Raw genomic sequence first — 27,244 nt, forward strand, 5'->3', positions numbered from 1 at the left:
GGGTGGACAATGGGCCAGAAGCTGCTGATGTGCATTTTAGGGGTAATCCCCAGCCTCAGCCCAGCCCCGGCCCCAGGCTCCGGCTCAGAGAGCCAGGAGCATCCGAGGCAGCGGCCGGGTGGGTGTGAGGGGCATGTGGGAATACCTATGCTCCCTGTGCCGCCCCCCGGGGTCTGGTGAGTCAGGGCCGGCTGGGGGCCGGGGGCCGGGGGATCAGGGTGAGGCCTGGTGGCCTTGGTTTGGGAGTTGGGCAGATGTGGGTTCAAATCCTGGTGCTACCTATTACCTGAAGTGGGTGACCTTGGGTGTCACTCCCCTCTCTGAGCCTCCTTGGCTGTTATATGAAGGGGACAGAGCATATTGCAGGGTCTTGGTGGTCCTGGAGAACTGTGGTTGGATCCCAGCTCCAGCACTTTCTGGATTTTTAACTAAAAACTGGGCCTTCATCTGCCTGTCTTGCATCCCTGATTCCAGGGGCCAAGCTTTGGGTGCCCAGCACGGTACATGATAGATGTCCCCCCAAGTGGCAACTCCATTAAACAGAGAAGTGGGGCTCCCTGGGTCCAGTCTCACTCAAGCCAAAAATCCGCTGACAAATCTAGCTGGTCCCCTAATTTGTTTGAATAATACAAAATGCGTATAAGTAGCAGTCACTCCGTGCCAGGAGCTTTTGAAAGTTTTTTGTCTCTTTTCACTCATTTTATCTTCACAACAAACCCATAAGGCAGGCACTTCTGTGATCCTTGTTTTAGAGATGGAGAAACTGAGGTGCAGAAAGATGCCGTGACTTGCCAAAGATCACACAGCCAGGACACGGCTGAGCTGGGATTTGAACCCACATTAACTGGGAAAGAGAGTGGAAAGAGTTTATTTTTAGGGGCCCCAGGAACCAGCAGGGCCATGCCTGGGCCTGGAAGCCAGGGAATAGTGTTGGTAGGAGGCTAGTCTCCCATGGTACTAGCAACCTGTCAACCCCAGGATCAGGGCTCACAGTGGAGGTCTCAGCCCAGGCGAGGAAGAGCAGCTGTCTAGGCTTCTCCTCTGTGGCTCCCACCCCCTGGCGGGTAGATGTGGCTGGGAGAAGGGGATGTTTGTTTCCCCACCACCCACCCCCTGGTGATGTCATACCTCGGCAGCCAATGGCTAGGGTCTCCCCCTCCTCCCCCTCCCCATTCCTTTTCCCCCCCAGCCTGGGACCGGGACTGAGCAGACTGACCGGACCTGGGAGCTCTCAAGGTGTCTGGAGGCCTAGTGGTAAGAGATCAGCCAGCCAGTTCCCATCCTGGCCAAGCTAAGAAGCTGTGGGAATGAGACCCAGGATCCCGGGAGGGTCTGAGAGGGTGCCTGGAGCTCAGGAGGCTGCAAGGTGTAGGAGTTAAAGATACAGACTTTGAAACCAGACTCTGGGTTCAAATCCCAATGTTCTCTTCTTTCTCGCTGTGTCGCTTTGGGCAAGACACTGCATTCATTGTGCCTCTGCTTTCTCACCTCTAAAATGGGCTGATGGGACTTCCCCGGTGGTCCAGTCTTTCTGTGCTTCCACTGCAGGGGCACAGGTTCCATCCTCACTGGGGAAGTTTCACCTATCTCAAAGTGCAGCCAAGAAAAAGGCAGGGGGGCGGGGGGTGGGGGCTGATGGAAGCCACCTCACAGGGCTGACAGGAGAGTAAATGAATTGCTGCTTATAAAGAGCCGGGGGTGGGACAGGCTTTTTGGTCCCTGGAATAGAGCGCTGGGGAGGCAGTGCTGATCTTGTTGGTTGGAGCTGGTGCCCAAGCTGGATCTTGTCCCTCACCCAAAGTTCCTCTTTGGTAGGGGAGAAAGTGGGGCCACTGTGGGCAAAGGCTGTATATGAGATACTAAGATACTCAGCCCCCTGCCTCCCACACACAACTGCCTTCAGAGACTAGTTTCTATTACTTGAGCTCTTATACTGTATACTCCGAATATTCTAAGCACCTGCTGTTATCTCATAATTCCTCAAAGCCACTGTTACTGGCTCCATTTTACAGAGGAAGAAACTGAGGCCCTGAGAGGTGAAATTCAAACCTTGCCCAGTATTCAAACCAGAGGAGTGCTGGAGCTGGGCCTAAACGAGGCACCCAGAGGCCACTGCCAGAATGCCTCCCTCTCCACATCACTAGATGGCCTCAGATGATATCTGGGGGCCTGGATGAGTCAGGTCAACCAACCCCCGCCCCCTCTCCGCCACTGCAGGTCACTCTGGTCTTCGGGGTGGCTGAGGCTGTGAGTGGGGAGAATTCTTAAGTGATGTTGGTGCCAGGCATGGGTGGGTGGAAGAAGGTACAGTGAGGCAAAGCTGGGGGCTTCCTCAGCAGGCCCAAAGCTCAGCTGAAGGGCTCAGGGTAAAAATGACACCCAGAAGGGCAGGAGTGACATCTTAAATGAGCATCTGAGTTGTGACTTCCCCAGGGAGGTGTTGTTAGGATTTAAGGAGCCCAGGCAGGGAAGAATCTTTGCACATAGTGAATGCTCAAGAAAGGGGATTCTCAGAATTCTGGAAGCTCAGGAATGGATCAGGGAAGTGCCGCAGGAGCTCAAGAAATCAGCAGTTAGCCTCTGGAGAGTACTGCCTAGCCTTGATTCCCCAGGGAAGCCCCATTAGAGCTTCCCCTAACACAGGTCAGGCCCGCCCCCGGGCACCTCCCTATCCCTCCTTCCCCTGCCTAGTGGGACAGCCAGAGCTGGGAACAGAGAGTGCCCGGGGTTGTGGGGTAGCTGGCTTGGGGGGGGCTTCCTTCCGAAGCTGCTCCCACCCAATCCCACCCCAGGAGCTGGGTACGTGGCTCAGGAAGGGCACAGTTGGGCTAAATATAACCTGGGCTGGGCAGCCGTCCCGGGCAGGGATGGAGAAACTGGTCACTCTCTCTCTTGCCCCCACCCTGGCTGGGTTTCCGGTGCCAGCTTCTGGGTGTGACCTTCTCTGGCTTGTCCTGGACAGGGCGCTTGTGGCCCTGGAGATCCTCCCCTCCGTCTCCATCTCCTGCGAGTACCAGGCTTCTCTCACCCACAGCTCAGGACACTACCTTGTATCAGGGACTAAGAGTTAGCTTTTCAGACTGGGGTTCAAGTCCCAACTCCATCACTGTGATATCCCACACATCTCTCTTTTTTTTTTTTTGCCATGCCCCATGGCTTGTGAATGGGATTCCCCGATGGCTCAGTGGTAAAGAATCTGTCCACCAATGCAGGAGCTGCAGGAGACGCAGGTTCGATCCTTGAGTCAGGAAGATCCCCTGAAGGAGGAAATGGCAACCCACTCCAGTATTCTTGCCTGGAGAATCCCACGGATAGAGGAGCCTGACGAGCTACTGTTCATGGGATTGCAAAGTTGGCTCCGTCTTAGCGACTAAACAACAACAACGTGGCTTGTGGGATCTTTGTTCCCTGACCAGGGATTGAACCTGGGCCCTGGCACTGGACTGCCAGGGAACTCCCTGTGATAGCCCATCTCTTAACCCTCATTTACTCATCAGTAAAATGGGGTACCATGAGGCCACAGCCATAAAGTGTCTGCCTGGCCCAGTGTTGGCACTGAGTCGCTCTAAAAACACGTTTCTGGCACCCTTGATCCCCTCTGCCAGCCCAATTTCTGCCTCAACTGTTTTGTTGCCTAGGCTTCCTCCAGTGCTCAGAGTCACCAGTGCAAGTTAAGGTGCAGAGTTGGGGTCAAGGGCACAGGTCCTAGCTGAATGACCCCAGACAGGTCACTTTCCCTCTCTGAGCCCCAGTTTCCAACCCTAAAATAGCCTCCACATCCAGAGTGATTTCAAGGCCTAAGGGGGCCGGCATAAGGCCCAGTCTAGAGGAAATAACCCGGATGTGGGAGTCAAGCCTGCTGGGAGGGCCTGGGGGCTCACAGGGGAGGCCAGGGAAGGACATGGAGAGCCAGAGAGGAGCCTTCTGACACCGGGGGTTGTGGTGGCAGGGGGAAGACAACCAGTGGAGTGGGTATAGCTGGAGCATGAGGGGGTCTCTGTGTCCTCTGTCTCGGCCAGTGGTGGGCTATGAAGGGCCTTTGTGTGGCTGGGGGTGGGTGGGCAGGGGTGGAATGTGACTGAGCACAGCAGATGGGCCATTGTTTGAGGGAATGTGCCGCGTGAGGCCTGACCTTTCCCTGTGGAGTGGGGGTTGGTGGGTTGGCATGCCAGGTGGGGGCCAGGAGGACAAGGCTTGGAGGACGGACAGGATCAATCTCCCTTCCCCCAGGAGGGTCTGTCGGCGGAGACCCCAGCTCTGCCTCTTTCTCACTGGGCCATGTGACCTTGAATGAAGTTCTTGGCCTCTCTCAGGGGTTAGGGTTTTCTGCAGCGAGGTGGGAAGTGAAGGTCTTAGCCTAGGACTGGCAAAGAGTTACCACCCAGTGCCCATTAGTTATTAGCATCTGTAGAAGCAGCTGGAGCTTTCAGACAAGTTAGAAGTCCTGGCTAGGCCATCTGTGACTCAGGTGAGTAACTTTCCTCCTCCCAGTCTTAGACGTCTTCTCTGTAACAAGCTCAATAATTTTATTTTTTGGCCACACTCTTCAGCATGTGGGACCCAAGTTCTCTGGCCACGGATCAGACCTGTGCCCCCTGCATTGGAAGGGTGCGGTCTTAACCACTGAACCACCAGGGAAGTCCCATGCCCAATAACTGTATTGCTCTCACCAGGGTGTTCTGAAGTCCACATACCCTGACCCCCGTGGGATATTCGAAACAAGATCAGGACCACAGGAGGTTCTTAGTGATAATCATGGCAAGTGCTTATGAAGTGCCTACCAGGTGCCCAGCACTGTATATTTACAAATACACGTGACGCTCTAACTAGCCCTGGGAGGTAGGTGCTCTCATTCTCCCCATTTTATAGATGGGGAAACTGAGGCACAGAGAGGTGAGCTGATTTGCCTACCTGGCAAGTAGAGGCAATGGTTTTACAGTGAATTTGGCCCCCTTGGTCAGCCGAGGTGGTTAACGTAGGGATGGTACTGTCAGAAAGGCCTAGGAGTCATTCCTGGCTATACTACTGCTTCCTGTCCAGCCACATCACCTTGGATAAAGGTTTTTGGAGCTTCAGGTTTCCCACCCGCACTTTGGGGACAGAGCACCCTTTCTTATCCCCAAGCCATGCAGCAGGCTATGGAATCTTAGTTCCCCAAAGAGGGACGAAAGCCTTGCCCCCTGCAGTGGAAGCGTGGAGTCCTAACCACTGGACTACCAGGGAACCCGTGGGGATAGACTAATGACAGACACTCAGGAAATATCAGTAGGGTCAGCGACAGTAATGCTCACGTTATTCTTCTTAGAGCCCCGGACCCAGAAGGCTCAAGGAGCTGGAGGTGACCCTGAGGTGAGCACTGGCTGGTGCCACATGCCCCTCCCTGCCCTTTCCTGGCCTGCCTGGAGCCTCCTGACCTGGTCTCTCCCTGGCAGGCAGCAAGACCCCAGAGGAAAGGCACGAGCCCCGCAGACGACTGTGCGCCACCCCGGGCTGGGCTCCTGTTAGGAGGGGGTGCTTGTGCGCAGGCAGCGGTGAGAGGACATCTGGGATTGGGGCGGGGGGGCCCTTCTCCCCATCTCATACCCACCCTGACCTCTCCCTTTAAGCCCGGCCTTCTCCCCCATCTTCCCCTGGATGGCCTCAAGCCTGCACCCCTGACCCCACAGGCTCAGAGGCAGCTGCTCCATGCAGAACTGAAGCTGGTCCTGCAGCAGAAGGGAGAGAGGAAACCGGAGGAGCCGGGGGCCCAGGGGACTCCCAGCAGCGCCATGGAGGCCAGGAGCCGGAGTGCTGAGGTGAGTACCCTTCAAAGGGGACCTGTGGGGCCTTGGTGGGGGGCACTGAGTAGGGTGGCACTGAGGCACTTCTTGGCTTCTCTGCCTCAGTCTTCCCATCTATGAAATGGAGACAGCAACAGAGACTGTTATAGGTCACTGTGAGGGAAAGAGAAATTAACATTCGTGATGTGCTTAACACAGTACCTGACGCAGACTAAGATTCCAAGAAGCTAATTCATTGAGCATGGTGGTGGTTTAGTCTCTAAGTAATGTCCAACTCTTGCAACCCCATGGACTGTAGTCCACCAGGCTCCTCTGTCCATGGGATTTCCTAGTTAAGAATACTGGAGTGGATTGCAATTCCCTTCTCCATGGGATCTTTCCGACCCAGGAATTGAACCCATGTCTCCTACATTGCAGGTGAATTCTTTACCGACTGAGCTACAAGGGATAGGATCATACTGGAATTCTGTTAATACTAAGCTAAAGAAAATAGAGTAGAAAGCCTCTTCATCAGAAGAGGCAGAATGGTGCAGGGGTTAAAGACATGGGCTTTGGACCTACGGGCTTACATCCCAGTCCTACCACTTCAGCTGTACAACCCTGAACAGACGACCTGACCTTTCAAACCCTGTTTCACCATCGGTGAAATGGGGCAGTGGTCCCCATCTCTGAGGGTGCTGAGGACTCACACTCATGTCATTTGCCCAGGGCCTGGTACCTGGCCTCCCTGAACGTGAGCGGCTTTCACTGTCATGGAGACAGAGCATAGCGCTGACTGCATCCTACTGGATGCCAAGCATACAATGGGTCTCCTTTTATAGCAGCCAAGCTGAGGCTGAGGGGTGGCAGGCACGGGATAACATGCACAGAGGTCCCTGCCTACAGGACAGCTTATGGGCTCTGAGGTCACACCCCCGAGGCTGAGGCCCCATCCCTGAACTGCCTGTGTAGCATCAGGCAGTCACTTCACTTCTCTGGACCTTTGTGTCCTACTCTGTCACTGCCCAAGCTGTGTGGAGGATGAAATGAGACACCACACATAAAATACTTGGCCCAGGGCCTAAGGATGGTGGTGATGGTCATGCTTTTCCCTGTTGCCCCTACCGCAACTCTTCCTACCCCTTCTCACCATGTTCTGCCCAGCGCTCTAGTCCCGGGGCCACTGCTGTGGAGCATCTGGGCAAATTTGCTTTCCCTTCTCCAAGTCCTGGGCTCAGTTCTGGGCTCAACGCCAGTCTGTGCCAGCCTCAAGACACTGCCCATTACAGCATCCCCTCACATCTCTGTTGCTTCAATCACAATCAGAGATTCCTTCCGTATACCCATGTCACCCAACTTTACAGGAGGGAAATGGGCCCAGAGAGGGCACAGTTCTCCTCTAGAGACACACAGCAGAGTGCATTCCTGGACGGGTTGTGAAACTGAGGTCTTTCACTGTCTCTTCTGGGAAGCCTGGATGTGGATCCCACAGTGCACTGCTGGGCCAGGGCCAGGTCAGCACCATTTACAGTAAATACCAGGCATGCCACGTCTGCCAGTCCACCCCTCATTACCCACGCACGGCCGCTCTTCACTAGATTCCCTCTCCAATGGGCGTTATGCAGGGCTTGGGGTCACAGAGTACACAATAGGACAGTCACACATATTCAAGCCTTCAAGGAGGCCAGGCCCACCCCCACCCCTTCATACCGCACCCTTTCTTCGGGACCCCATCCTCAATTCCACCCCTATTCTGCCGTTGTTAAAGCCCATCCCCATAATTCAAGCCCGTCCATAGACTACGGGTCCCTTCCGCGCCTCCACGGACACACTCTAGCCACATCCCTTGCCTATCTTTGGCCGCTCCTCTCCGGCCACTGTCCTTTATCCGGTCGCGCTCCAACCCCTAACCCCGCCTCCGAACTGACCACGCCCCCTTAGCAAACAGCCCCGCCCTCACTATCAGGCCCGCCTCTCAGGTGCAACACAGGTTCCCTCTGGCCTCCCCATCCCATCCCTCCTCTATGATTCCGCCCCTCGCCCCGCCTCTCCCGACTGCGGCCTTCGGGGCTCCCCCAAGCCAGTGAGCCCGGAGACCCATTGAACTCTTCCGTGGGTCTCAGCGAGCCGCCCTCGCGCTCACTTAAAGGGGAGATGCCGGCGAGAGTGGGCCCACACGACCGGCTTGAGCCCCGCCTGGGCGCCTGTGCCCTGAGGACCCGGTTAAGAGCGGCTTTTAAGCGCGATGGCGGGCTCTGGGCGAGGTCCGACCCCAGCGCGCCATGGCGACCCCTCGCCGCTCTCCACAGGAGCTGAGGAGGGCGGAGTTGGTGGAGATCATCGTGGAGACAGAGGCGCAGACCGGGGTCAGCGGCATCAACGTAGCGGGAGGCGGCAAGGAAGGAATCTTCGTCCGCGACCTGCGTGAGGACTCGCCAGCGGCCAGGAGCCTCAGCCTGCAGGAAGGTGGGCGGGGTGCGGGCATGGGGTGGGGCCTTCCTTCGGGGGCGGGAATCTGCCCTAGGCCCCGGGCCGGAAGGCGGGGTTAAGGGCTAGGGGCGGGGCTTTGTGTGTCTTGGTTTCGCGGTTGCTCAGATACCGGCTCTAGAGGTTCATTGTCTCCCAAATCTGCAGTTAACTATCTTGTGATCTTTCTTTCTTTTTTTTTTTATCTTGTGATCTTTCTGTGACTCGGTTTTCTCACCTCTAAAATGGGACTTACTCTAGTACATACCTCATAGGGTTATTATGTGGATTAAATGAGTCAGTATTTGAAAACAAAGCATGTAACTAAGTGGCATACGGTAAGCACTATATACGTGCTAGTTATAGTTTGGTTGTTGGGGCTGAAGAAAAGAGGCGGAGTTAACAACTTGGAGGGAGTGGCGATGAGAGCTTAGTAAGGGATATTTTAAGTAACATGGATGAAGTTGATTTATTCATGCAACAACTATTTACTGAGTGCCTTCTATTTCCAGATGTTATTCTGGGTGCTTGGGCTACTGCTGTGAACAAAACAGACAACACTCTCTGCGCCTATGAAGCTTACATTCTTCATGTGAGGAGAGACATGTTTAAGCAAAATCTGTGAAATACAGAGTACATTATATATACATAATTTATGGAAACATAATGTAAAATATTTAGTACATTAGAAGGCCATGTATGCTTATGGAAGCTAGGAAGGAAACTGCGTTTTTAAGTAGGATGAACCAGGAAGGGCAGAAAGGCCTGAAGGAGGTGAGGGAATGAGCTCTGTGGCCATCTGGAAAACCATTCCAGGCAGAGAGAACCAGTGCAACTGCCCCAAGATGGGAGAGTGCCCGGTTTGTTGGAGGAACAGCAAGAAAGCCAGTGTGAATGGAGCAGAGTTAGTGAAGAGTAGAGTAAGAGATGAGGTCAGAGAGGTAAGAGAAGGGGTAGTTTTTCGAGGGCTTAATGGACCATGGGGAGGACTTTGATTTTTAATCAGAAGTTGTGAGTGAAGAAAGAACATGAATTAACCATATTGAAATGCTGTATTAGCAGTAGACTGTAGGGGGCAGGATGGGGAGCAGGGAAAAAGGCTCCCGTGATTATCCAGGTAAGAGATTGGTGATTTGTTGTTGTTCACTCACCAGGGGAAGGGATAAACAGGGAGTTTGGAATCGACGTGTACACAGTGCTATATTTAAAATATTAACAGATAACCAAAAAGGACCTACTTTATAGTACAGGGAATTGACTCTTTGTGACCCCGTGGATATGAGAGCCGACTCATTGGAAAAGACCCTGATGCTGGGAAAGATTGAAGGCAAAAGGAGAAGGGGACGGCAGAGGATGAGATGGTTAGATAGCATCACTAACTCAGTGGACATGGATTTGAGCAAACTCTGGGAGTTAGTGGAGGACAGGGATTGGTGCTACTTGGGGCCAAAACAGTGTCATTGGAGGTGAAGACAAGGGTTTGGATTCTGGATATAATCTGAAGGAAGAGTCTTCTGGACTGGATATGGGATTGTTGGAAAGAGAGGGGTCAAGGATGCGTCCAGGAATTCTTAACCTGAGAATGGAGTTGGTAGCCCCACAAATGGGAAACCCTGGGGCTGGAGCGTGTTTGGAGAAAGACCAGGAGTACAGTTTGGACCTGTCAAATGAGAGCTGGACACCAAGGCGGAGATGTGAAGGGATATGTGAATCTAGGATGGATGTGGGGAGTGCTGGGCTGGAGAGACACAGTTGGGAGTTGTCAGTATATTTATGATCTTTAAACTCCTGAATCTGGGTGAGCTTCCCTAAGGGATAAGTAGTATGGAGAAGAGGAGAGGTCCAAGGCCTGAGCTGGCTCTCTGGGACTCTGTGTCTTTAAGAGGTCTGGGAGATGGGAGGAATCATCCCAGGAGGCTGAGAAGAAGCCCCCAGGGAGGTTCCAGAGGGTTGGGCACCCTGGAAGCCAAGCCGATCAAGTAGATGAAAGAGAGAGAGTGAAGTTGGGTCTCAAGCAGGGGTTTAAGTGGATGAAGTCTGGGACTTGACTGCTGGACTTAGCAGCTACACAGAGGTCACTGTATGAGACCTTGAGAGACCAGTTCAAGGCTCTGAGAGGGGGGTGTCAAAAGTGTGATTGGAGAAGTGAAAATAACGCAGTCAGACAACTCCATGAATTGTGCTGTTAAAGTGAACAGATAAGTGGGGCAGAAGTTCCAGAAAGAGTGAGGTCAAGGCAACCTTTCTTAAAAAAAAAAAAGTTATTTTTGGCTGTACTGAGTCTTCAGTGCTTTTTGAGGGCTTTTTCTAGTTGCGGCAGCAGTGGGCTACTCTTCACTGCAGTATGTGGGCCTCTAGTTGCAGTGGCTTCTTCTGTTGCAAACACAGGCCATAGGCGCAAGGGTGTCAGTAGTTGCAGCACATGGACTCAGTAGTTGTGGCACAGGGGCTTAGTTGTTCCGAGCCTTGTGGAATCTTGCTGGACCAGGGATCGAACCCATGTCCCCTGCACTGGCAGGTCAATTCTTATCCACTGAGCCACCAGGGAAGTCCAAGACAACCTTTCTTATGGGAGAAAGAGTGATATGTTCTTTTCTGATGACAATATGTAGAAGAGAAGGACAAATTGATGATGATGTAGGGAGCAAGGGGAGAATTGCTGGAGTGTGTCCCTGAAAAGGTGGTGGAGAGATTGACCCGAGCTAGTAGTGGGGTTGGTTTATCCCTAGGACAGATGGAGAGTAGAGAAAATCGCCACAGGACCAGGGAGGGTGAGTAATTGGGTGGGGGCTTCTGGAAGTTTTCTTCTGACTGTTTCTCAGTAAAAGAAAGCAAAATCAGTGTTTGAAGTGTGAGGTTCCGGGAGGGGAGTAGAAAGGGGAGAGTTGCGGCAAATGGGCTTGGATTTGCTCTGAGGGAGGCAGGGCTAAAGCCTAGGCCGTGGCTTTCTCTAAGTGTCAGAACCTCAAACAGGGAAGAACTTTGCGTCTCAGTATCCTGTGCTCTTGGAGAAGGGCATGGCAACCCACTCCAGCATTCTTGCCTGGAGAATCCCATGGACAGAGGAGCCTGGCAGGCCACAGTCCCGTAGGGTCGTAAAAAGTTGGACACAACTGAAGCGATCGAGCACGCACTGCACGCGGGTATAGGCGGGGCCAAAAGTTTGGGCGGCGCCCGGCTGCAAGGGCTCCAGGGAAGTGGGCGGGACCAGGCCTGGGCGGGGCCGGACGATACCCACGCCCTGCCCACCTCCACCTGGCCTACAGGGGACCAGCTGCTGAGCGCTAGAGTGTTCTTCGAGAACTTCAAGTACGAGGACGCGCTCCGCCTGCTGCAATGCGCCGAGCCTTACAAGGTCTCCTTCTGCCTGAAGCGCACTGTACCCACCGGGGACCTGGCGCTACGGCCCGGGACCGTGGCCGGCTACGAGATCAAGGGCCCGCGGGCCAAGGTGGCCAAGCTGGTACGCGTGCTTAGCCCGGCCCCGGCCCTGGACTGCCCCAGCGATCCTGTCTCTGCGCCGTGAGCCCCACTGCCCCACACCCGTGGGCCAGCCTTGCCCTCTGTCTCATCACTAACCCAGCGCTAATCCCATCCACTGCCTCCTGTTCTCTGCCCCTAAACTCCTCCCTGGGGAGGGGGACCCACCCACCCAAACCAGGATCCTCACCCACCAGGGGTCCTGAACCAGAGAGGCCAGGTTCAGTCAAGCCGAAGGGTGGCTCACTTACTGCTGAGTGACCCTTGAGGAACTTCTTTACCTCCTTGGGCTTCAGTTTCCCCATCTCTAAAGTGAGGGTATTGGGGAAAATGGTGGACGAGGAGCCAGAAGTCTTGGGTCACAGTTTATACACTCCTGGTGATGCATTGTAAGAGTCTAAATTAAAGTCTTTGCCTTCCTGGACAGTCATGGTGACATGACAGGCAGGAAGTGGGGATGGTGCTTTGGAGACAAGATGCTCCATCCAACACATACCCATCCTGGTGAAATGACTGCATGGGGCTTTCCCCCTGTCCACCCTAGGCCTCCCACTGTCCCACCGCCTCCTGCCTCTCTCCTCTCTCCCCAGAACATCCAGAGTCTGTCCCCTGTGAAGAAGAAGAAGATGGTGATGCCCGGGGCCCTGGGGGCCCCTGCAGACCTGGCCCCTGTTGACGTCGAATTCTCCTTTCCCAAGTTCTCCCGTCTGCGTCGAGGCCTCAAAGCCGAGGCTGTCGAGGGTCCTGTCCCAGCTGCCCCCACCCGCCGGCGCCTCCAGCTGCCTCGGCTGCGGGTCCGAGAAGTGGCCGAAGAGGCCCAGGTAGCCAGGCTGGCGGCCGCCGCTCCTCCCCCCCGGAAGGCCAAAGCAGAGGCCGAGGTGGCAGCAGGACCCCGTTTCACAGCTCCCCAGGTGGAGTTGGTTGGGCCCCGGCTGCCAGGTGCTGACGTGGGTGTCCCCCAGGTCCCAGCCCCCAAGAGGGAGGCGGCCCCTGCCGTGGAGCCTGCAGCTGTAGGGATCCAGGTCCCCCAAGTGGAGCTGCCCTCCTTGCCCTCACTACCTGCTCTGCCAACACTTCCCTGCCTGGAGACCCGGGAAGGGGCTGTGGCAGTGACGGTGCCCACCCTGGACGTAGCAGCACCTACAGTGGGGGTGGACCTGGCCTTGCCTGGTGCAGAGGTGGAACCCCGAGGCGAGGTGCCCGAGGTGGCCCTGAAGATGCCCCGCCTCAGTTTCCCCCGCTTTGGGGCCCGAGCAAAGGAAGCTGCTGAGGCCAAGGTAAAGGGGCCCAAGCTTCGAATGCCCACCTTTGGGCTCTCTCTCCTGGAGCCCCGGCCTGCTGTCCCTGAAGCTCCCGAGAGCAAGCTGAAGCTGCCCACCATCAAGATTCCCTCCTTTGGCATCGGGGTCTCGCCGCCAGAGGTCAAGGTGCCCAAGGGGCCTGAGGTGAAGCCCCCCAAGGTCCCAGAGGTCAAGCTCCCCAAAATGCCTGAGCCAGTCCTTCCAGAGGTGCGACTCCCAGAGGTGGAGCTCCCGAAGGTGTCAGAGATGAAGCTTCCGAAGGTGCCAGAGATGGCCGTGCCCGAGGTGAGACTTCCAGAGGTGCAGCTGCCAAAAGTCCCCGAGATGAAACTCCCTGAAGTGAAGCTCCCAAAGGTGCCGGAGATGGCCGTGCCAGAAGTGCGTCTCCCAGAAGTGCAGCTGCCGAAAGTCCCCGAGATGAAACTCCCTGAAGTGAAGCTCCCAAAGGTGCCGGAGATGGCCGTGCCAGAAGTGCGTCTTCCAGAAGTGCAGCTGCCGAAAGTCCCAGAGATGAAGCTGCCGAAGGTGCCCGAGATGAAATGCCCGGAAATGAAACTCCCGAAGGTGCCAGAGATGGCCGTGCCGGAAGTGCGACTCCCAGAGGTGCAGTTGCCGAAAGTCCCCGAGGTGAAACTCCCCGAGGTGAAGCTCCCTAAGGTGCCAGAAATGGCTGTGCCGGAAGTGCATCTCCCAGAGGTGCAGCTGCCAAAAGTCTCGGAGATGAAGGTCCCTGACGTCAAGCTCCCCGAGGTGAAGCTCCCGGAGATAAAACTCCCCAAGGTGCCGGAAATGGTTGTGCCGGACGTCCACCTCCCACAAGTGCATCTGCCAAAGGTGTCAGAGATGCGGCTGCCAGAAGTCCAGGCGCCCAAGGTCCCAGAGGTGCATCTGCCGAAGGCACCAGAAGTGAAGCTACCCAAGGCTCCGGAGGCGCAGCTAAAAGCTGCCAGGGTAGAGGAGGCGGAGGGCATGGACTTTGGCTTCAAGATGCCCAAGATGACCTTGCCCAAGCTAGGGAGGGCGGAGTCCCCATCTCAGGGCAAGCCGGGTGAGGCAGGCGCTGAGGTCTCAGGGAAGCTGGTGACACTTCCCTGTCTGCAGCCAGAGATGGGCAGCGAGGCTCGTGTGGGTGTCCCCCATCTCACACTGCCCTCGGTGGAGCTAGACCTGCCGGGGGCCCTGGGCCTGGAGGGGCAGGCCGTGACCGCCGAAGTGGGCAAAGGGGAGCAGGTAGAAGCAGCTGGAGTCGGGGAAGTTGCCTTCCGGTTGCCTTCCGTGGAGATCGTCACCCCACAGCTGCCCACACTGGAGGAAGGGCAGGCAGAAGTGACAGAGGCGAAAGTCAAGCTCTCCTCCAAGTTCTCCCTGCCCAAGTTTGGACTCTCGGGGCCAAAGGTGACCAAACCAGAGGCTGAGGGGGCAGGACGAGCTGCCAAGCTGAAGGTGTCCAAGTTCGCCATCTCACTCCCCAGGGCTCGGGTGGGGACCGAAGTGGAGGCCAAGGGTACAGAGGAAGCAGGTCTGTTGCCCGCCCTCGACCTGTCCGTCCCGCAGCTAAGCCTGGATTCCCATCTGCCCACGGGCAAGGCAGAGGTGGCCGGGGCCGATATCAAGCTCAAGGGGCCCAAGTTTGGCCTGCCCAAGTTTGGGGTCAGGGGCCGGGACACTGAGGCAGGAGAACTAGTGCCAGGGGCGGCTGAGCTGGAGGGCAAGAGCAGGGGTTGGGATGGGAAGGTGAAGATGCCCAAGCTGAAGATGCCCTCCTTTGGGCTGGCTCGAGGGAAGGAAGCAGACATCTCGGGTGGGCAAGTCAGCCCTGGGGAAAAGCCAGAGTCCACAGCTGTGCAACTTAAGATCCCCGAGGTGGAACTGGTTACTCTGGGGGCCCAGGAGGAGGGGCGGGTAGAGGAGGAGGCAGCTGGCAGCCGAGGACGGCTCGCAGGCCTGCAAGTGTCCCCAGCCAAGCAGGTGGGCACTGGGGCCCAGGACGGGGGGCTGAGGATGCCGCTGGGCATCTCCCTGCCCCAGGTGGAGCTCACCGGCTTTAGGGAGGCCACCCCGGGCCAGCAGGCTGAGAGTTCGGCCCCTCCAGCAGAGGGCACAGCAGGCTACAGGGTCCACGTGCCTCAAGTGACCTTGGCTCTACCTGGAGCCCAAGCGGCGGGTGGTGAGCTGTTGGTGGGCGAGGGTGTCTTCAAGATGCCCTCCGTGACAGTGCCCCAGCTTGAGCTGGACGTGGGGCTGAGCCGAGAGGTGCAGGACGGGGAGGCTGCCACCAGTGAGGGTGGGCTGAAGCTGAAGGTGCCTACGCTGGGGGCTAGAGCTGGGGCTGGGGCTGAGGGGCCGAGCGACCAGTCCGCAGGGGCAGAGCGCACCTTCCATCTCTCCCTGCCCGACGTGGAGCTCTCCCCACCCGCCGTGGGCACCCACGCTGAGTACCAGGTGGCAGAGGGCGAGGGAGATGCCGGACACAAGCTCAAGGTGCGGCTGCCCCGGTTTGGCCTGGCACGGGCCAAGGAGGGGGCTGAGGAAGGTGAGAAGGCCAAGAGCCCGAAACTCAAGCTGCCCCGCGTGGGCTTCAGCCAGAGCGAGGCGGTCAGTGGGGAAGGCTCCCCCAGCCCCGAGGAGGAGGACGTGGAGGGTGGTGGGGAAGGGGCCTCCGGGCGCCGAGGTCGCGTCCGAGTCCGCTTGCCCCGTGTGGGCCTGGCTGCCCCTTCCAAGGCCTCCCGGGGGCAGGAGGGCGAGGCGGCACCCAAATCTCCCAGCGGGGAGAAGTCACCCAAGTTCCGCTTCCCCCGGGTGTCCCTAAGCCCCAAGACCCGGGGTGGGAGCGGGGACCAGGACGAGGGTGGATTCCGGGTGCGACTGCCCAGCGTGGGGTTTTCCGAGACGGGCCCTCCAGGCCCCACAAGGATGGAGGGGGCTCAGGCTGCTGTCATCTGAAAACCCCTGAGCAGAGGGAGACCCCCGCCCCCGCCACCGTCTCATCTCCCCGCCCCCCCACCTTGTTCTGTGTGTGAGTTAACTAGCACTAACCCTCAGAAGGCTGGGAGGTGGGCGACTGACCAGGGCAGGGCCAGGGTGGCCGTGCCTGGCTCTTTGGCAGGAGTGCCTATGTCTTGCCAAGTCATGTGAATAAAATAATCCAGAGGTGGCTCTGTGTGGGGTCTCCTCTGTGTGCTCGCATTGCAGGGGCGGAGTGCGGGGGGGTGGGGGGTGGGCCAGAGAAAGGGGTCCCTTGAGGTCTGGCCTGAAGGGGTCCTCTGTGCAGGGAGACAGCCCAGAGTCAGGAAGGCCTTGGTGTGGGCCTGGTGGGAGGGGGGCTGTCCTAGTCCTTCAAAATTCCCAGGGGCCTCTGAGCTGGGGAAGTGCCCCAGCAGAGCCCAGGGACCCCTGTGCTGGAGACTCCACGTGTCCTTTGGGGGCCCCTCCTGCCAGGACAACCCCAGGAGCCCTAAGGGTAGAAAATGCTTGCTACCCGCTGCCCTCCGCTGGCCGCCTCCGCACCCTTACTCTCCCTTTCCGGCCTGGCTGGTTTGACTACTGGTCCACCCCTGCCCTACCCAGGGAGGCCTCTCCCGGCCCCCTCTCCAAGCTCCCGGGTTCAGAACCTCCACCCCATGACACCTTAGGACTAAGTCCCAGGATTGCCAGCCCATATTGGGGCTGGGCCTCGGCTCCCAGGGACCCCTCCCCACTTGGGATCTAAGCCCCACCAGGGTTCCCATTTCACCGAGATGCCCCAGGTAAGCTGTCCAGGTGTGACTCTCCCAATGATGCCGCTATAACCGCCACTCTACTCTCGTCACGTCTCCACCCTCCCATTCTAGAGGAAGAAGGGCTGTGCCTTTGAGTTGTCCCAATGAGTATGCGTGTGCGCCTGCTCGGTCACTTAGTCGTGTCCGACTCTTTGTGACCCCATGGACTGTGGCCTGCCAGGATCCTCTGTCCGTGGGATTCTCCAGCCAAGTATACTGGAGCGGGTTGCCATTTCCTCCTCCAGGGGATCTGCCCGACCCAGGGGTCAAACCTGTGTCTCCTGCCTTGGCAGGTGGATTCTTAACCACTAGTGCCCCCTGGGAAGCCCTGGGTTGTCCCAGTCTCCTCAATCCATCACCTTCTTCGTTCAAGCTGACACCCCTTGGGTCACTACCCATCACATGCTTCCTCTTCATCCCCACCAAACGTAGCATGAGATACCTATATTCCTGATGCACACCCCTTGCCCAGCCCCCTAGCATTTGGGGGCTTTCCTCCCACCACGGTTGACTGTCAGTGTCCTCAGTCCATGGTCACGTTCAGGGCTGCTTCTGTCTCCTATGTTCTGACTTCTCAGGATTCCTTCCTCCTTTCTGAATGCTCTCTTCTCTCTCCTACCTCCTCCTCTCCCTCAGGCCCCTTGGGTCCTCAGGGCTCCTCCCAGGCCCTCATCCACCTCCTCACCCTCCTTGGGCCCCATCACCCTTCCCCCGGCTTCCACTCCTCACCTCTGTGCTGACAATTCCCAAAGTCTCTCCTGGGTCCACATGGGCCTCCAGTGCCTGTCTGCATCTCTGCACACCTCCCCTGGCATCTCCTGGACACTAGGAGGCAGTGTCTGGGGGTTCAGAGCTTGGCTCTAGAACACACTGCTCAGGGTCAAAGCCTGCCTCCGGCACCCCCCTGAGTGACCTTGGGCATTTTTTAAACTTCTTTTGGCCTCTATTTTTTCTTCTATAAAATGGAGGTATTAAGTTGCATATTGTAGGGACTTCCCTGGTTAAGACTCTGCACTCCCAATGCAGGGGCCCAAGTTCAATCCCTGGTCAAGGAATAAGGTTCTGCATGTCACAGCTAAGATCCGGCACAGCCAAATAAATTAAAAAAAATAAAAGATGCATATTGTGGGGAATTCCATGGTGGCCTAGAGATTAGGGTTTTGGGCTTTCACTGCTGTGCCCCAAGTTCAGTCTCTGGTTAGGGAGCTGAGATCCCACAAGCCAGGCAGCATAACAAAAAAAACATACATACATACATATATGTATGTGTGTGTATGTATATGTATATATATATATATATATATATATATATATATATAGTGTAAGGATCAGAGAAGGCTTCTAAAGCATTCAATATGTTAAATTTCCTAAAGTCTGCTCCCCTGAACTGCCAATCCATGTTTCCGTCCCATTGTTATCCAGGCCAGAGCCCTGGGCCCTGTCCTGCACAGCTCCCTCCTTTGCCCATAACCGGCCAGTCCCTTGGCAGTTCCTCCTGGCCTCCTGAGTGTCCCATCCACCTGCCTCCCCCGCCTCTCCCACCTGGACTCTGCTGCAGGCTGGGGGCTTCCACTCTTGCCCCCTCCAATCCACTCTTCTTCGCACAGTAGCTTTCTGACACTCAAAATCTGACCCTGGGGAGTTCCCTGATGGCCTAGTGGTTAGGATTCGTCTCTGTCACTGCTGTGGCCTGGGTCTGATCCCGGGTCGGAGAACTGAGATCTTGCAAGCTTTGAGGCCAAAATTTAAAAATAAGTAACTAAATAAAATTTTCAACCTGCCTTTTTCATTCAAAGTCCTCCTGTGGCTCCCCAGGGCCCTCAGTTGTTGGTGTCTAGTCACCAAGTCGTGTCCGACTCTTTTGTGACCCCGTGGACTGTGGCCCACCAGGCTCCTCTGTCCATGGCATTTCCCAGGCAAGAATGCTAGAATGGGTTGCCATTCCCTTGTCCAGGGGATTTTTCCAACCCAGGGATCAAACCCACTTCTCTTGCATTGGCAGGTGGATTATTTACCAGAGCCACCAGGGAAGCCCAGTGCTCTCAGAACAAGGTCCAGACTCCTTAGCCTGACACTCAAGATCCTTTGCAACCTGGCCTCGCTTTATTCACGCTGCCCCCTCCCCAGGGCAGCCACAGGCAGGGGCAGGGGTTTTCTGAACACAGACATACCCACAAATCCCCCAGCTTGGGAAGCCTGCAGCTCCTCACCTCTGTTTAGGAATGTCCCTTTGCTCTCTGCCCAAGGCCCATGTTCAGGCTCCCTTCTCTTTCGACCTTTCACCTCTCCAGCCTCTCCAGGGTTCCGCCCCTGGGCGGGGGAGGGGGGTGCCCTACCTGGCACCCCACCCCCCCATTCCAGCCAGGGGCTAAGGTCTCCAACAATAGAACCAGAGCCACTCAGCAACGCTGGAACCCATTCGGGGGGGCCTGGGGCCCCTCGTCCCAAGCCGGGAGGGCTTTGGGGGAGGGGTGCGGCCCCTGGCAGACTCACCGTGCGGCCCAGGGGTCTGGGGGTTGCCAGGGAGGTGGGGGCGAACCTTGCAGGGCAAGGCACGAGTGCGGTCCTTTTTCCCCCACTGTGGGGGCCTCGGGGCCAGCGTCAGGGCGGGAGGCCTCGGAGGCAGAGCCCGTGGAGCAGGGGTGGCAGCAGGCCGGCGTCCAGAGGCAGGGGCAGCATGGCCACCATCCAGTCGGAGACTGACTGCTACGACATCATCGAGGTGCTGGGCAAGGGCACCTTCGGGGAGGTGGCCAAGGGCTGGCGGCGAAGCACAGGCGAGATGGTGGCCATCAAGATCCTGAAGAACGACGCCTACCGTAACCGGATCATCAAGAACGAGCTGAAGCTGCTGCGCTGCATGCGGGGCCTGGACCCCGAGGAGGCCCACATCATCCGCTTCCTTGAGTTCTTCCATGATGCCCTCAAGTTCTACCTGGTCTTCGAGCTGCTGGAGCAAAACCTTTTCGAATTCCAGAAGGAGAACAACTTCGCGCCCCTCCCCGCCCGCCACATCCGCACGGTCACCCTGCAGGTGCTCCGGGCCCTGGCCAGGCTCAAGGAACTAGCCATCATCCACGCTGATCTCAAGCCTGAGAACATCATGCTGGTGGACCAGACCCGCTGTCCCTTCAGGGTCAAGGTGAGTGCGCCATCCCAGGGCAGCAGGTCCCCTGCTCCTGTTCCTCACCCAGCTTCCCCCAGCCCTGGGGTCTCTCCTTGACTCTGAGGTCTCCCTGGGTCCCCCCTCCCCCTCTGAGGTCTCTCCCTCCTTGTCCACGATGGTTCTGCCCACCTCCTGGCTCTGAAATTCCTCTCTTCCCCCATCCCAGTCCTGCACCCTCTCCCTGCCAGTCCTGAGGTCTCCCCGTCCTTGTTCCATTCTTAGCTCAGCTCCTCTGTCCTGCTCCTATCCCTGCGACGTTCTAGTGGGGGAGACAGTGAAAGTGAAAGTGTTAGTCGCTCAGTCATGTCCGGCTTTTTGTGACCCCATGGACTGTAGCCTGCCAGGCTCCTCTGTCCATGGGATTTTCCAGGCAAGAATACTGGAGTGGGTTGCCATTTGCTTCTCCAGAGGATCTTCCCAACCCAAGGATCGAACCTGGGTCTCCTGCATCACAGGCAGATTCTTTCCCATCTGAGTTCCAGCGGAGGAGATAGAGTCTCCAAGATAAATGAGAAAATAAGATATGTGAACAAGAAGGAGACAAGATGAAATCAGGAGGAGAAGGATGTGGGGTGGTGATGAGTGAAACTTTAGGTTCTGTGGTCAGGGAGGCCTCCCTGAGAAGGTGACATTTGAGGGAAGGTTTGAAAGAAGGAGGGAGCTGTGTTGACATCTGGGGGAAAGCATCTGGGTAGAAGGAGCAGCCAGTGCAAAGGCCCTGAGGCAGGAGTAAGTATATGAAAGTGTGAAACTGAAGGTGTTTATCGCTTCTCGGCCTTTAGACTAAGATCAAGTGTAAAAGTGTTAATCGCTCAGTCCTGTCTGACTGTTTGTGACCCCATGGACTGTAGCCTGCCAGTCTCCCTTGTCCATGGGATATTTTCAGGCAAGAATACTGGAGTAGGTTGCCATATCCTTCTCCAGGGGATCTTCCCAACCCAGGGATTGAACCCGGGTCTCTTGCATTGCAGGCAGATTCTTTACCATCTTATATATAAATGCATATATACAAGTATGTGTGTTTGAGGAGCAGTGAGGAGGCCAGCGTGGCTGGAGCAGAGTGACTGAGGAGAAGAGGGAGGAAACAAGATCAGGGAGGGGATGGGGCGGTGGCATACGGGGCCTTTAGGGTGGAAGCACTGGAGGATCCTGGGCTGAGGAGTGGGTGTAGTCTAACGCAGGTGCTCACGGGCTCCCTCTGGCTGCAGGAGGGGAACTGAGTGAGGGGCCTGAGCAGAGAGAGTGTGACTGCCCCGGGTCCAGGTGGGTGGGGTCACGGGAGAAAGAGATGTGTGTTGGGGGTGGGGGGTTCCGGGTAGATGTTGTTTCTTTTGGTCACCCCCGTCGGCTGGCGGGAATCTTAGTTCCCTGGCCAGGGATTGAACCTGGGCCGCGACACTGAGAGCTCGGAGTCCTAACCACTGGACCACCAGGGAGTCCCTCGGGGTAGATTTTAGAACAGGTTATTGTACGGCAGAAACCAACACAACGTTGTAAAGCAGTTTTTCACTAATTAAAAAAATTATTAAAAAAAAGATTTTAGAACAGGATTTGCTGGTAGATCTGATGTGACGTGTGAGAGAGGAAGTGAGGGAGGCCGAAAGCCTGTTGGCCTGAGTGGCTGGAAGGACAACAGCAGGATCCTTCATTGTGAGTTTGTTCATCAGCATGTTCTGAGTGCCTACTCTGACCCTTCTGTCTGCTTACAGGTTTGTTACTCTCTGATGATGGGTCTGAACTAAGAGCCTTGTGAGGGCAGGGCCAGGGGCGTTTTGGTCACTTCTGTGTGTTTAGCATCTCCCAGCATAGCACCTTGGTGGAGTCAGTGCTAAATGAACGTCAGAGACACAGGGAGATACAGAGACAGGAAAAGGCAGATCATTGTGCCCCAACAGATGGAGGGAGAGAGACCCCAGGAAGGAGAGATTCCCGCAAATAGAGCAGGAGACAAACAGGACAGAACCACAACACCTGGTCTGCGTTGGCAGCCCCGCCTCGTTTGTGGAATGAGTGAATGAATGAATGAATTCCGTGAAGGCTGACTGAATGATCGGGGTCATCCACACTTTCTGGGATTCAGGCCTCAGCAGTCTGTGTTCCGAATCCAGATCAATAACCATTTGGGGTAACACTGCCTTCTGCAGATAGACGGTAAGGGATGGCTGAATGAAAAGCAGAATAACTCAGGGAGGGAAACTGAGGGAGAGGCTGAGATACGGTCACAGAGATTCAGAGTAAAAATGGCAGACGGCTCCCCCGGAGGCATGGCAAGACACACGGGTTTTCAGTCATTCACAATGTGACTTTGACAGGTGTTCATCGAGCACCTGTGTGAACCAAGGGCCGGGGGGGTGGGTGTCAGCAATGCTTGATGGTGAAAGAAGAGGACTTGGGTTTCAGGGTGGTGTCCTTCTAGTGGGCCCGAGAGAGACAGAGATGAGAGATACCGACAAGCAACGAGGAGGCAAAGAAAAGACAGAGACACCAACCCAACAAGAGACAGAAAGAAAGAGAATGACAGGGATAAAAAAGTCAGTTCATACATTCATTCACTCTCTCCTGGGCCCCCACCATGTGCCAGGCGCTGTTCCATCCATCTAGGGATGTGGCAGCGAATAGATAAAATCCTTGCCCTCGTGGGACTGATGTCCTCATTGGATAGAAAAGCAATGAACTCCATACAAAAGTAAAATATATGGTATGTGAAATGGTGTTATGAGCTATGGAGAGGGACTTCCTTGTGATCCAGTGGCTAAGACTCAGTGCTCCCAGTGCAGGGGGCCCGGGATCTAGCTCCTGGTCCGGGAACTAGATCTCACATGCCACAACTGAAAGACCTCCTGTGCTGCAACTAAGACCTGATTCAGCAAAAAAAAAAAAAAAAAAAAGAGCTATGGAGAAAAACAGGGCTAGGGAAGTAAGTGCGGCTTCCAAGGTGGGGCTAGTGGTAAAGAACTCTCCTGCCAATGCAGGAGACATGAGACGGGGGCTTGATTCTTAGGTTGGGAAGATCCCCTGGAGGAGAGCATGGCAGCCCACTCCAGTATTCTTGCCTGGAGAATCCCATGGACAGAGGAGCCTGGCGTGCTACAAACCATGGGAGTCGCAGAGTCAGATATGACTGAGCGACTTAACACGCACACAGGGAGGTGGGTGAGAAGGGTGGGGTGTGCTGTTTTTGATAGGATGGTCAGCAGAGGGCTCCCTGAGAAGGTGACATTTAAATAAAGACTTGAGGTAAGGGAGGCAGCCACGTGGACATCCAGAGGAAGAGCAAGCTAGGCCCAGGGAACAGCCAGGGTAAAGGCCCTGAGTGTGAGTGTGTCTGGGTTGTTCAAGGATTGCAAGAGGCTGGTGTAGCTGGTGCTGCGTGACCATGGGGAGGGGATTGTCGAGGCAGACTGTGGGAGTCTTGAGGACCAAGGGATGAAGGCTCCGGCTCTTATCACAGGATGTGGTAAAGCCACAGGAAAATTCTGAGTAGGAGAGTAACGTGATCTGACTCAGATGGTCACAGGATCCTTGGGGCTGCCTGTGAGAATCAGATTGGAGGGCTGGCGGGGCGGGGTGAGGGTGGGCAGGGGAGGAACAGGGAGACCAGCAAGGAGGCCCTGACGTTAGTCGCTCAGTCGTGGCCAATTCTTTTGCGACCCCACGGGCTGTTGCCCGCCAGGTTCCTCTGTCCATGGAATTCTCCAGGCAAGAATGCTGGAGTAGGTTGCCACTTCCTTCTGCATTTTCTTCCCCAGTAGTCTAGGTGGGGGCTGAAGGAAGACAGGACCGGGGTGGGGGCTGAGAATGGGACACAGAGTGAGCAGAAGAGAAAGTGGATGGAGTCAGGAAGATTTGCTGATGGACAAGGCATGGGGGAGACAGACGAGACAGAGGCTAACCCCCAGGGGCATACGTTCTAGTGGAGACAGAGATCGAGAGACCAGCACACAAACCAGAAACAAGGGCTGGAGGAGAGAGGGACATAAAGAAGAGACCTAGATTCAGAGGTGCAGCACTAGACAGTCAAGTGGCAGATGCAGAAGGACCCCACCGAGAGACGCCAGGGGAGGCTCATATGGGCTACACCTGCCCAGCTGCCTCCCTCCTCCTGCCAGGTGATCGACTTTGGCTCGGCCAGCATATTCAGCGAGGTGCGTTACGTCAAGGAACCCTACATCCAGTCCCGCTTCTACCGGGCCCCCGAGATTCTACTGGGGCTGCCCTTCTGTGAGAAGGTGGATGTGTGGTCCCTGGGCTGCGTCATGGCCGAGCTGCACCTGGGCTGGCCCCTCTACCCGGGCAACAATGAGTACGACCAGGTGCGTTACATCTGTGAGACGCAGGGCCTGCCCAAGCCCCACCTGCTGCATGCCGCCCGCAAGGCCCACCACTTCTTCAAGCGCAACCCGCACCCTGACGCCGCCAACCCCTGGCAGCTGAAGTCCTTGGCTGACTACCTGGCTGAGACCAAGGTAGGGGGGACAGGTGGGGGCGAGGGCAGTCAGTGTGAGCAGTCTGCTGCACCCAGAAGAAAAAAAATCTAGGTTAGATCTCAGAGAGGACCGGAAGCTTGGCGGGTGGCGGGGGGGGCGGGGGGCGGGATGCAGGCTGTGGAAGTTGTTACAGCAAGATGGATCTGAGTGAGACCCTGGGTGGGACTGGAAGTCAGGGCAGCCACCTCTGCAGCCAGAATCATCAGAGTTGTGCGGCAAGAGTCTGGATGAGACAGCAGAGAGGACTGGAAGTCTGGGCCAGTCCGGTGGGAGCTGTCACAGGAATAGAGGGGTCTGAAGTACCTGGCAGACCTTAATAACCCCTGGGAGAATGGTCTGGGCTTGACTCGTTGGAGGCCTGAGGGCTGGGATCAGACATGGGGATCAGCTGTGGCAGCCAGAGGGGTCAGCATTTGATTCCAAAGGAGGCAGCCCTTCTGCTTGTTGCTGACAGAGGCTGCACCCATGGCTCAGGGAAGGACTGGAGGGCTGGGGCAAGAGCCAGCTCGGGTCAGTGAGAGCCCTGGGTTAAACAGGAGGACCACAGGTCACGGTCAGCCATTCTTCCTACAGCAGTAGGCGGGGTCTGGCTGAGATTAGAAGGGGCTTCTCTTGGTAGGGAGCAAGTATGACCTTCCCAGCAGTAAGAGAGCACCAAGTCAGATCCCAGGCAGAACTGGAAGTCAGGGTTCCCGTGTGCAGACTTCATAGACACGAGAGAGCTCTGGCCAGACTGGAGGGCCAACTGGAAACTAGGGTGGGGGCTCAGATGTGGGCCCCTCAGCAGGAGAGCCTGGGGCCGGAACTCCGTGCCCACCCCTGCTGCACCCCGTGTCCCACCAGGTGCGCCCACTGGAGCGCCGTAAGTACATGCTCAAGTCACTGGACCAGATCGAGACAGTGAACGGCGTCGGGGCAGCCAGTCGGCTGACCTTCCCGGACCGCGAGGTGCTGGCGGAGCACGCCGATCTCAAGAGCATGGTGGAGCTGATCAAGCGCATGCTGACCTGGGAGTCGCACGAACGGATCAGCCCCAGTGCTGCCCTGCGCCACCCCTTCGTGTCCATGCAGCAGCTGCGCAGCACCCACGAAACCACCCGCTACTACCAGCTCTCGCTGCGCAGCTGCCGCCTGTCCCTGCAGGTGGAGGGCAAGCCACCCACGTCGGTCTTGGCCGCCGCGGAAGATGGGCCCCCCTACTACCGTCTGGCCGAGGAGGAGGCGGCCATGGGCCTGGGCAGCACAGGGGGCAGCGGGCCCTTCTTCCGAGAGGAGAAGGCCCCCGGCATGCAGAGGGCCATCGATCAGCTGGACGACCTGAGCCTGCAGGAGGTGGGGCGTGGGCTCTGGGGCGAGACTCATGCCGACGTGGTCCCCGACGTGCTGGCCCCGCTCAAGGCTGCCGCTGTGGGCCGCCGGCTGCCCGAGTCCAGCCCTGAGCCCATCCTGGCCTTCTACGGCACCCGCCTGGTGGGCCGCCACAAGGTCCGCAAGGCACCGGCAGGCTCCAAGTCTGACTCCAACTTCAGCAACCTGATCCGGCTGAGCCAGGCCTCACCTGAGGACGACGCCCCGTGCAGGGCCAGCGGCTGGGCAGAAGGAGAGCGCCTTGGGGCCTCTGCCGAGCCGCCTGTCATCCCACAGCGTGACGGGGATGGGCCAGACATCAAGGACATGACCATGGATGCTGAGGTGAGCTGGGTGGGGGTGGGGGGGGCAGCCAGGGTGCAGGTGATTCTGGGGTTGGGGCACAGGGAACCAGCCTGGCCTCCCACACATCTGAGTGGCCTGTAGTTGGTTCAAGGTCCAACACACACTACTAGCCCACCCTCGGGATGTGATGAGGCTCAGCAAACACTAAGACACTCCTGTGACAAGGTTCAGCAAACATGAACCCATATTCAGGCTGTGTAAAAACTCAGAACATCGTAATCCACATGTGGGAACTGATAGAGGCCCAGGACTCTGAACAAGACCGTAGCACAGCTCACCCACCTCCAGGAAGATGGGACAGAGGCTCAGCAAACAGTCCTTCAGGACACATTAAGGTCTCAGCAAACACTCCTTCAGGACACATTAAGGTCTCAGCACACACCATTTAAGCCTCCAAAATGTCGAGAGGGTTCAGGATGTACAAAATTGTCCTCAGGAAGTCACAAGAAAGCAGTTGGGACCGAAGGAGTCCACGAGCGGGCAGGCTGGCTGTTTCCAGGGTGGAGGTGGGATGTGGGGAGGGGGCTTCCTGGATGATGCCCATCTCTGCTCCTCCCCAACAGAGTCCAGGCCCTGAGCTCTTCGACCCCAACAGCTGTCCTGGGGAATGGCTGAGTGAGCCAGACTGGACGCTGGAGGGCCTCAGGGGGCCACGGGTTCAGGGGCTCCCCCCATGCCACGCCCACCCACATGGTCCACCCCGGGCCACCAGCTTTCTGCAGCACGTCGGCGGGCACCACTGATGGGTGACCCCACCCCTGCCCATCGCTGGGGGCTGCGCTGACGGGGCTGGCAACCCCTTCCTCAGAGCCATCCCCTGAACCGACAAATTATTCTTACAGAAAGATAGTTATCCAGAAATTCCCCAGCCCCCCGCCGCCCACGGTGCATGTCTAAACACAAACCCCGAACACAGAAGGGTTTCGGGGTCTGACCTGTGGCCCCCTGGGCCAGAGGGATGCAAGAAGGGGGGGGGCTTCACCCCACTGGCCCTGAGCACGCCCTTGGCCCTGCCGCCTCTGTTTATTTCAATAAAGAACTGTTCAGCAGTATTGCCCCACGCCTGTTCTCCTTGCCTGAGGCCTGAACTGGCACGGGGGGCGGGGTTCGGGGG

At 56.8% G+C, this 27,244-nt stretch overlaps 2 protein-coding genes across 2 annotated transcripts; both read left to right on the top strand.

Annotated features, from left to right (window-relative positions):
* Positions 1–1,188: 1,188 nt before the first annotated feature.
* On the top strand, positions 1,189–16,160 carry PRX (periaxin). The gene is made up of 7 exons (XM_070387687.1): positions 1,189–1,254; positions 5,306–5,349; positions 5,433–5,531; positions 5,667–5,795; positions 8,069–8,225; positions 11,492–11,688; positions 12,296–16,160. The coding sequence occupies exons 4-7, from the start codon at positions 5,769–5,771 to the stop codon at positions 15,947–15,949; spliced, it is 4,035 nt and encodes a 1,344-aa protein (XP_070243788.1). The 5' UTR covers positions 1,189–1,254; positions 5,306–5,349; positions 5,433–5,531; positions 5,667–5,768; the 3' UTR covers positions 15,950–16,160.
* A 37-nt stretch (positions 16,161–16,197) lies between these two features.
* HIPK4 (homeodomain interacting protein kinase 4) lies at positions 16,198–26,888 on the top strand. The gene is made up of 4 exons (XM_005890592.3): positions 16,198–19,906; positions 24,040–24,396; positions 25,261–26,109; positions 26,694–26,888. The coding sequence occupies exons 1-4, from the start codon at positions 18,695–18,697 to the stop codon at positions 26,871–26,873; spliced, it is 2,598 nt and encodes an 865-aa protein (XP_005890654.2). The 5' UTR covers positions 16,198–18,694; the 3' UTR covers positions 26,874–26,888.
* Positions 26,889–27,244: the final 356 nt, after the last annotated feature.

The sequence above is a fragment of the Bos mutus genome, chromosome 18 (assembly GCF_027580195.1).
Source record: "Bos mutus isolate GX-2022 chromosome 18, NWIPB_WYAK_1.1, whole genome shotgun sequence".
Taxonomy (NCBI): domain Eukaryota; kingdom Metazoa; phylum Chordata; class Mammalia; order Artiodactyla; family Bovidae; genus Bos; species Bos mutus.

What these genes read in the sequence shown, in the direction of transcription:
- HIPK4 (XM_005890592.3), top strand. Translation starts at nt 18,695, where the DNA reads ATGGGTTGCCATTCCCTTGTCCAGGGGATTTTTCCAACCCAGGGATCA. An exon ending in GCTGTCCCTTCAGGGTCAAG is followed by an intron (nt 19,907 to 24,039) that starts GTGAGTGCGCCA and finishes TCCTCCTGCCAG; the next exon opens with GTGATCGACTTTGGCTCGGC. An exon ending in ACATGACCATGGATGCTGAG is followed by an intron (nt 26,110 to 26,693) that starts GTGAGCTGGGTG and finishes CCTCCCCAACAG; the next exon opens with AGTCCAGGCCCTGAGCTCTT.
- PRX (XM_070387687.1), top strand. Translation starts at nt 5,769, where the DNA reads ATGGAGGCCAGGAGCCGGAGTGCTGAG. An exon ending in CCAGGAGCCGGAGTGCTGAG is followed by an intron (nt 5,796 to 8,068) that starts GTGAGTACCCTT and finishes CGCTCTCCACAG; the next exon opens with GAGCTGAGGAGGGCGGAGTT. An exon ending in GAGCCTCAGCCTGCAGGAAG is followed by an intron (nt 8,226 to 11,491) that starts GTGGGCGGGGTG and finishes CCTGGCCTACAG; the next exon opens with GGGACCAGCTGCTGAGCGCT.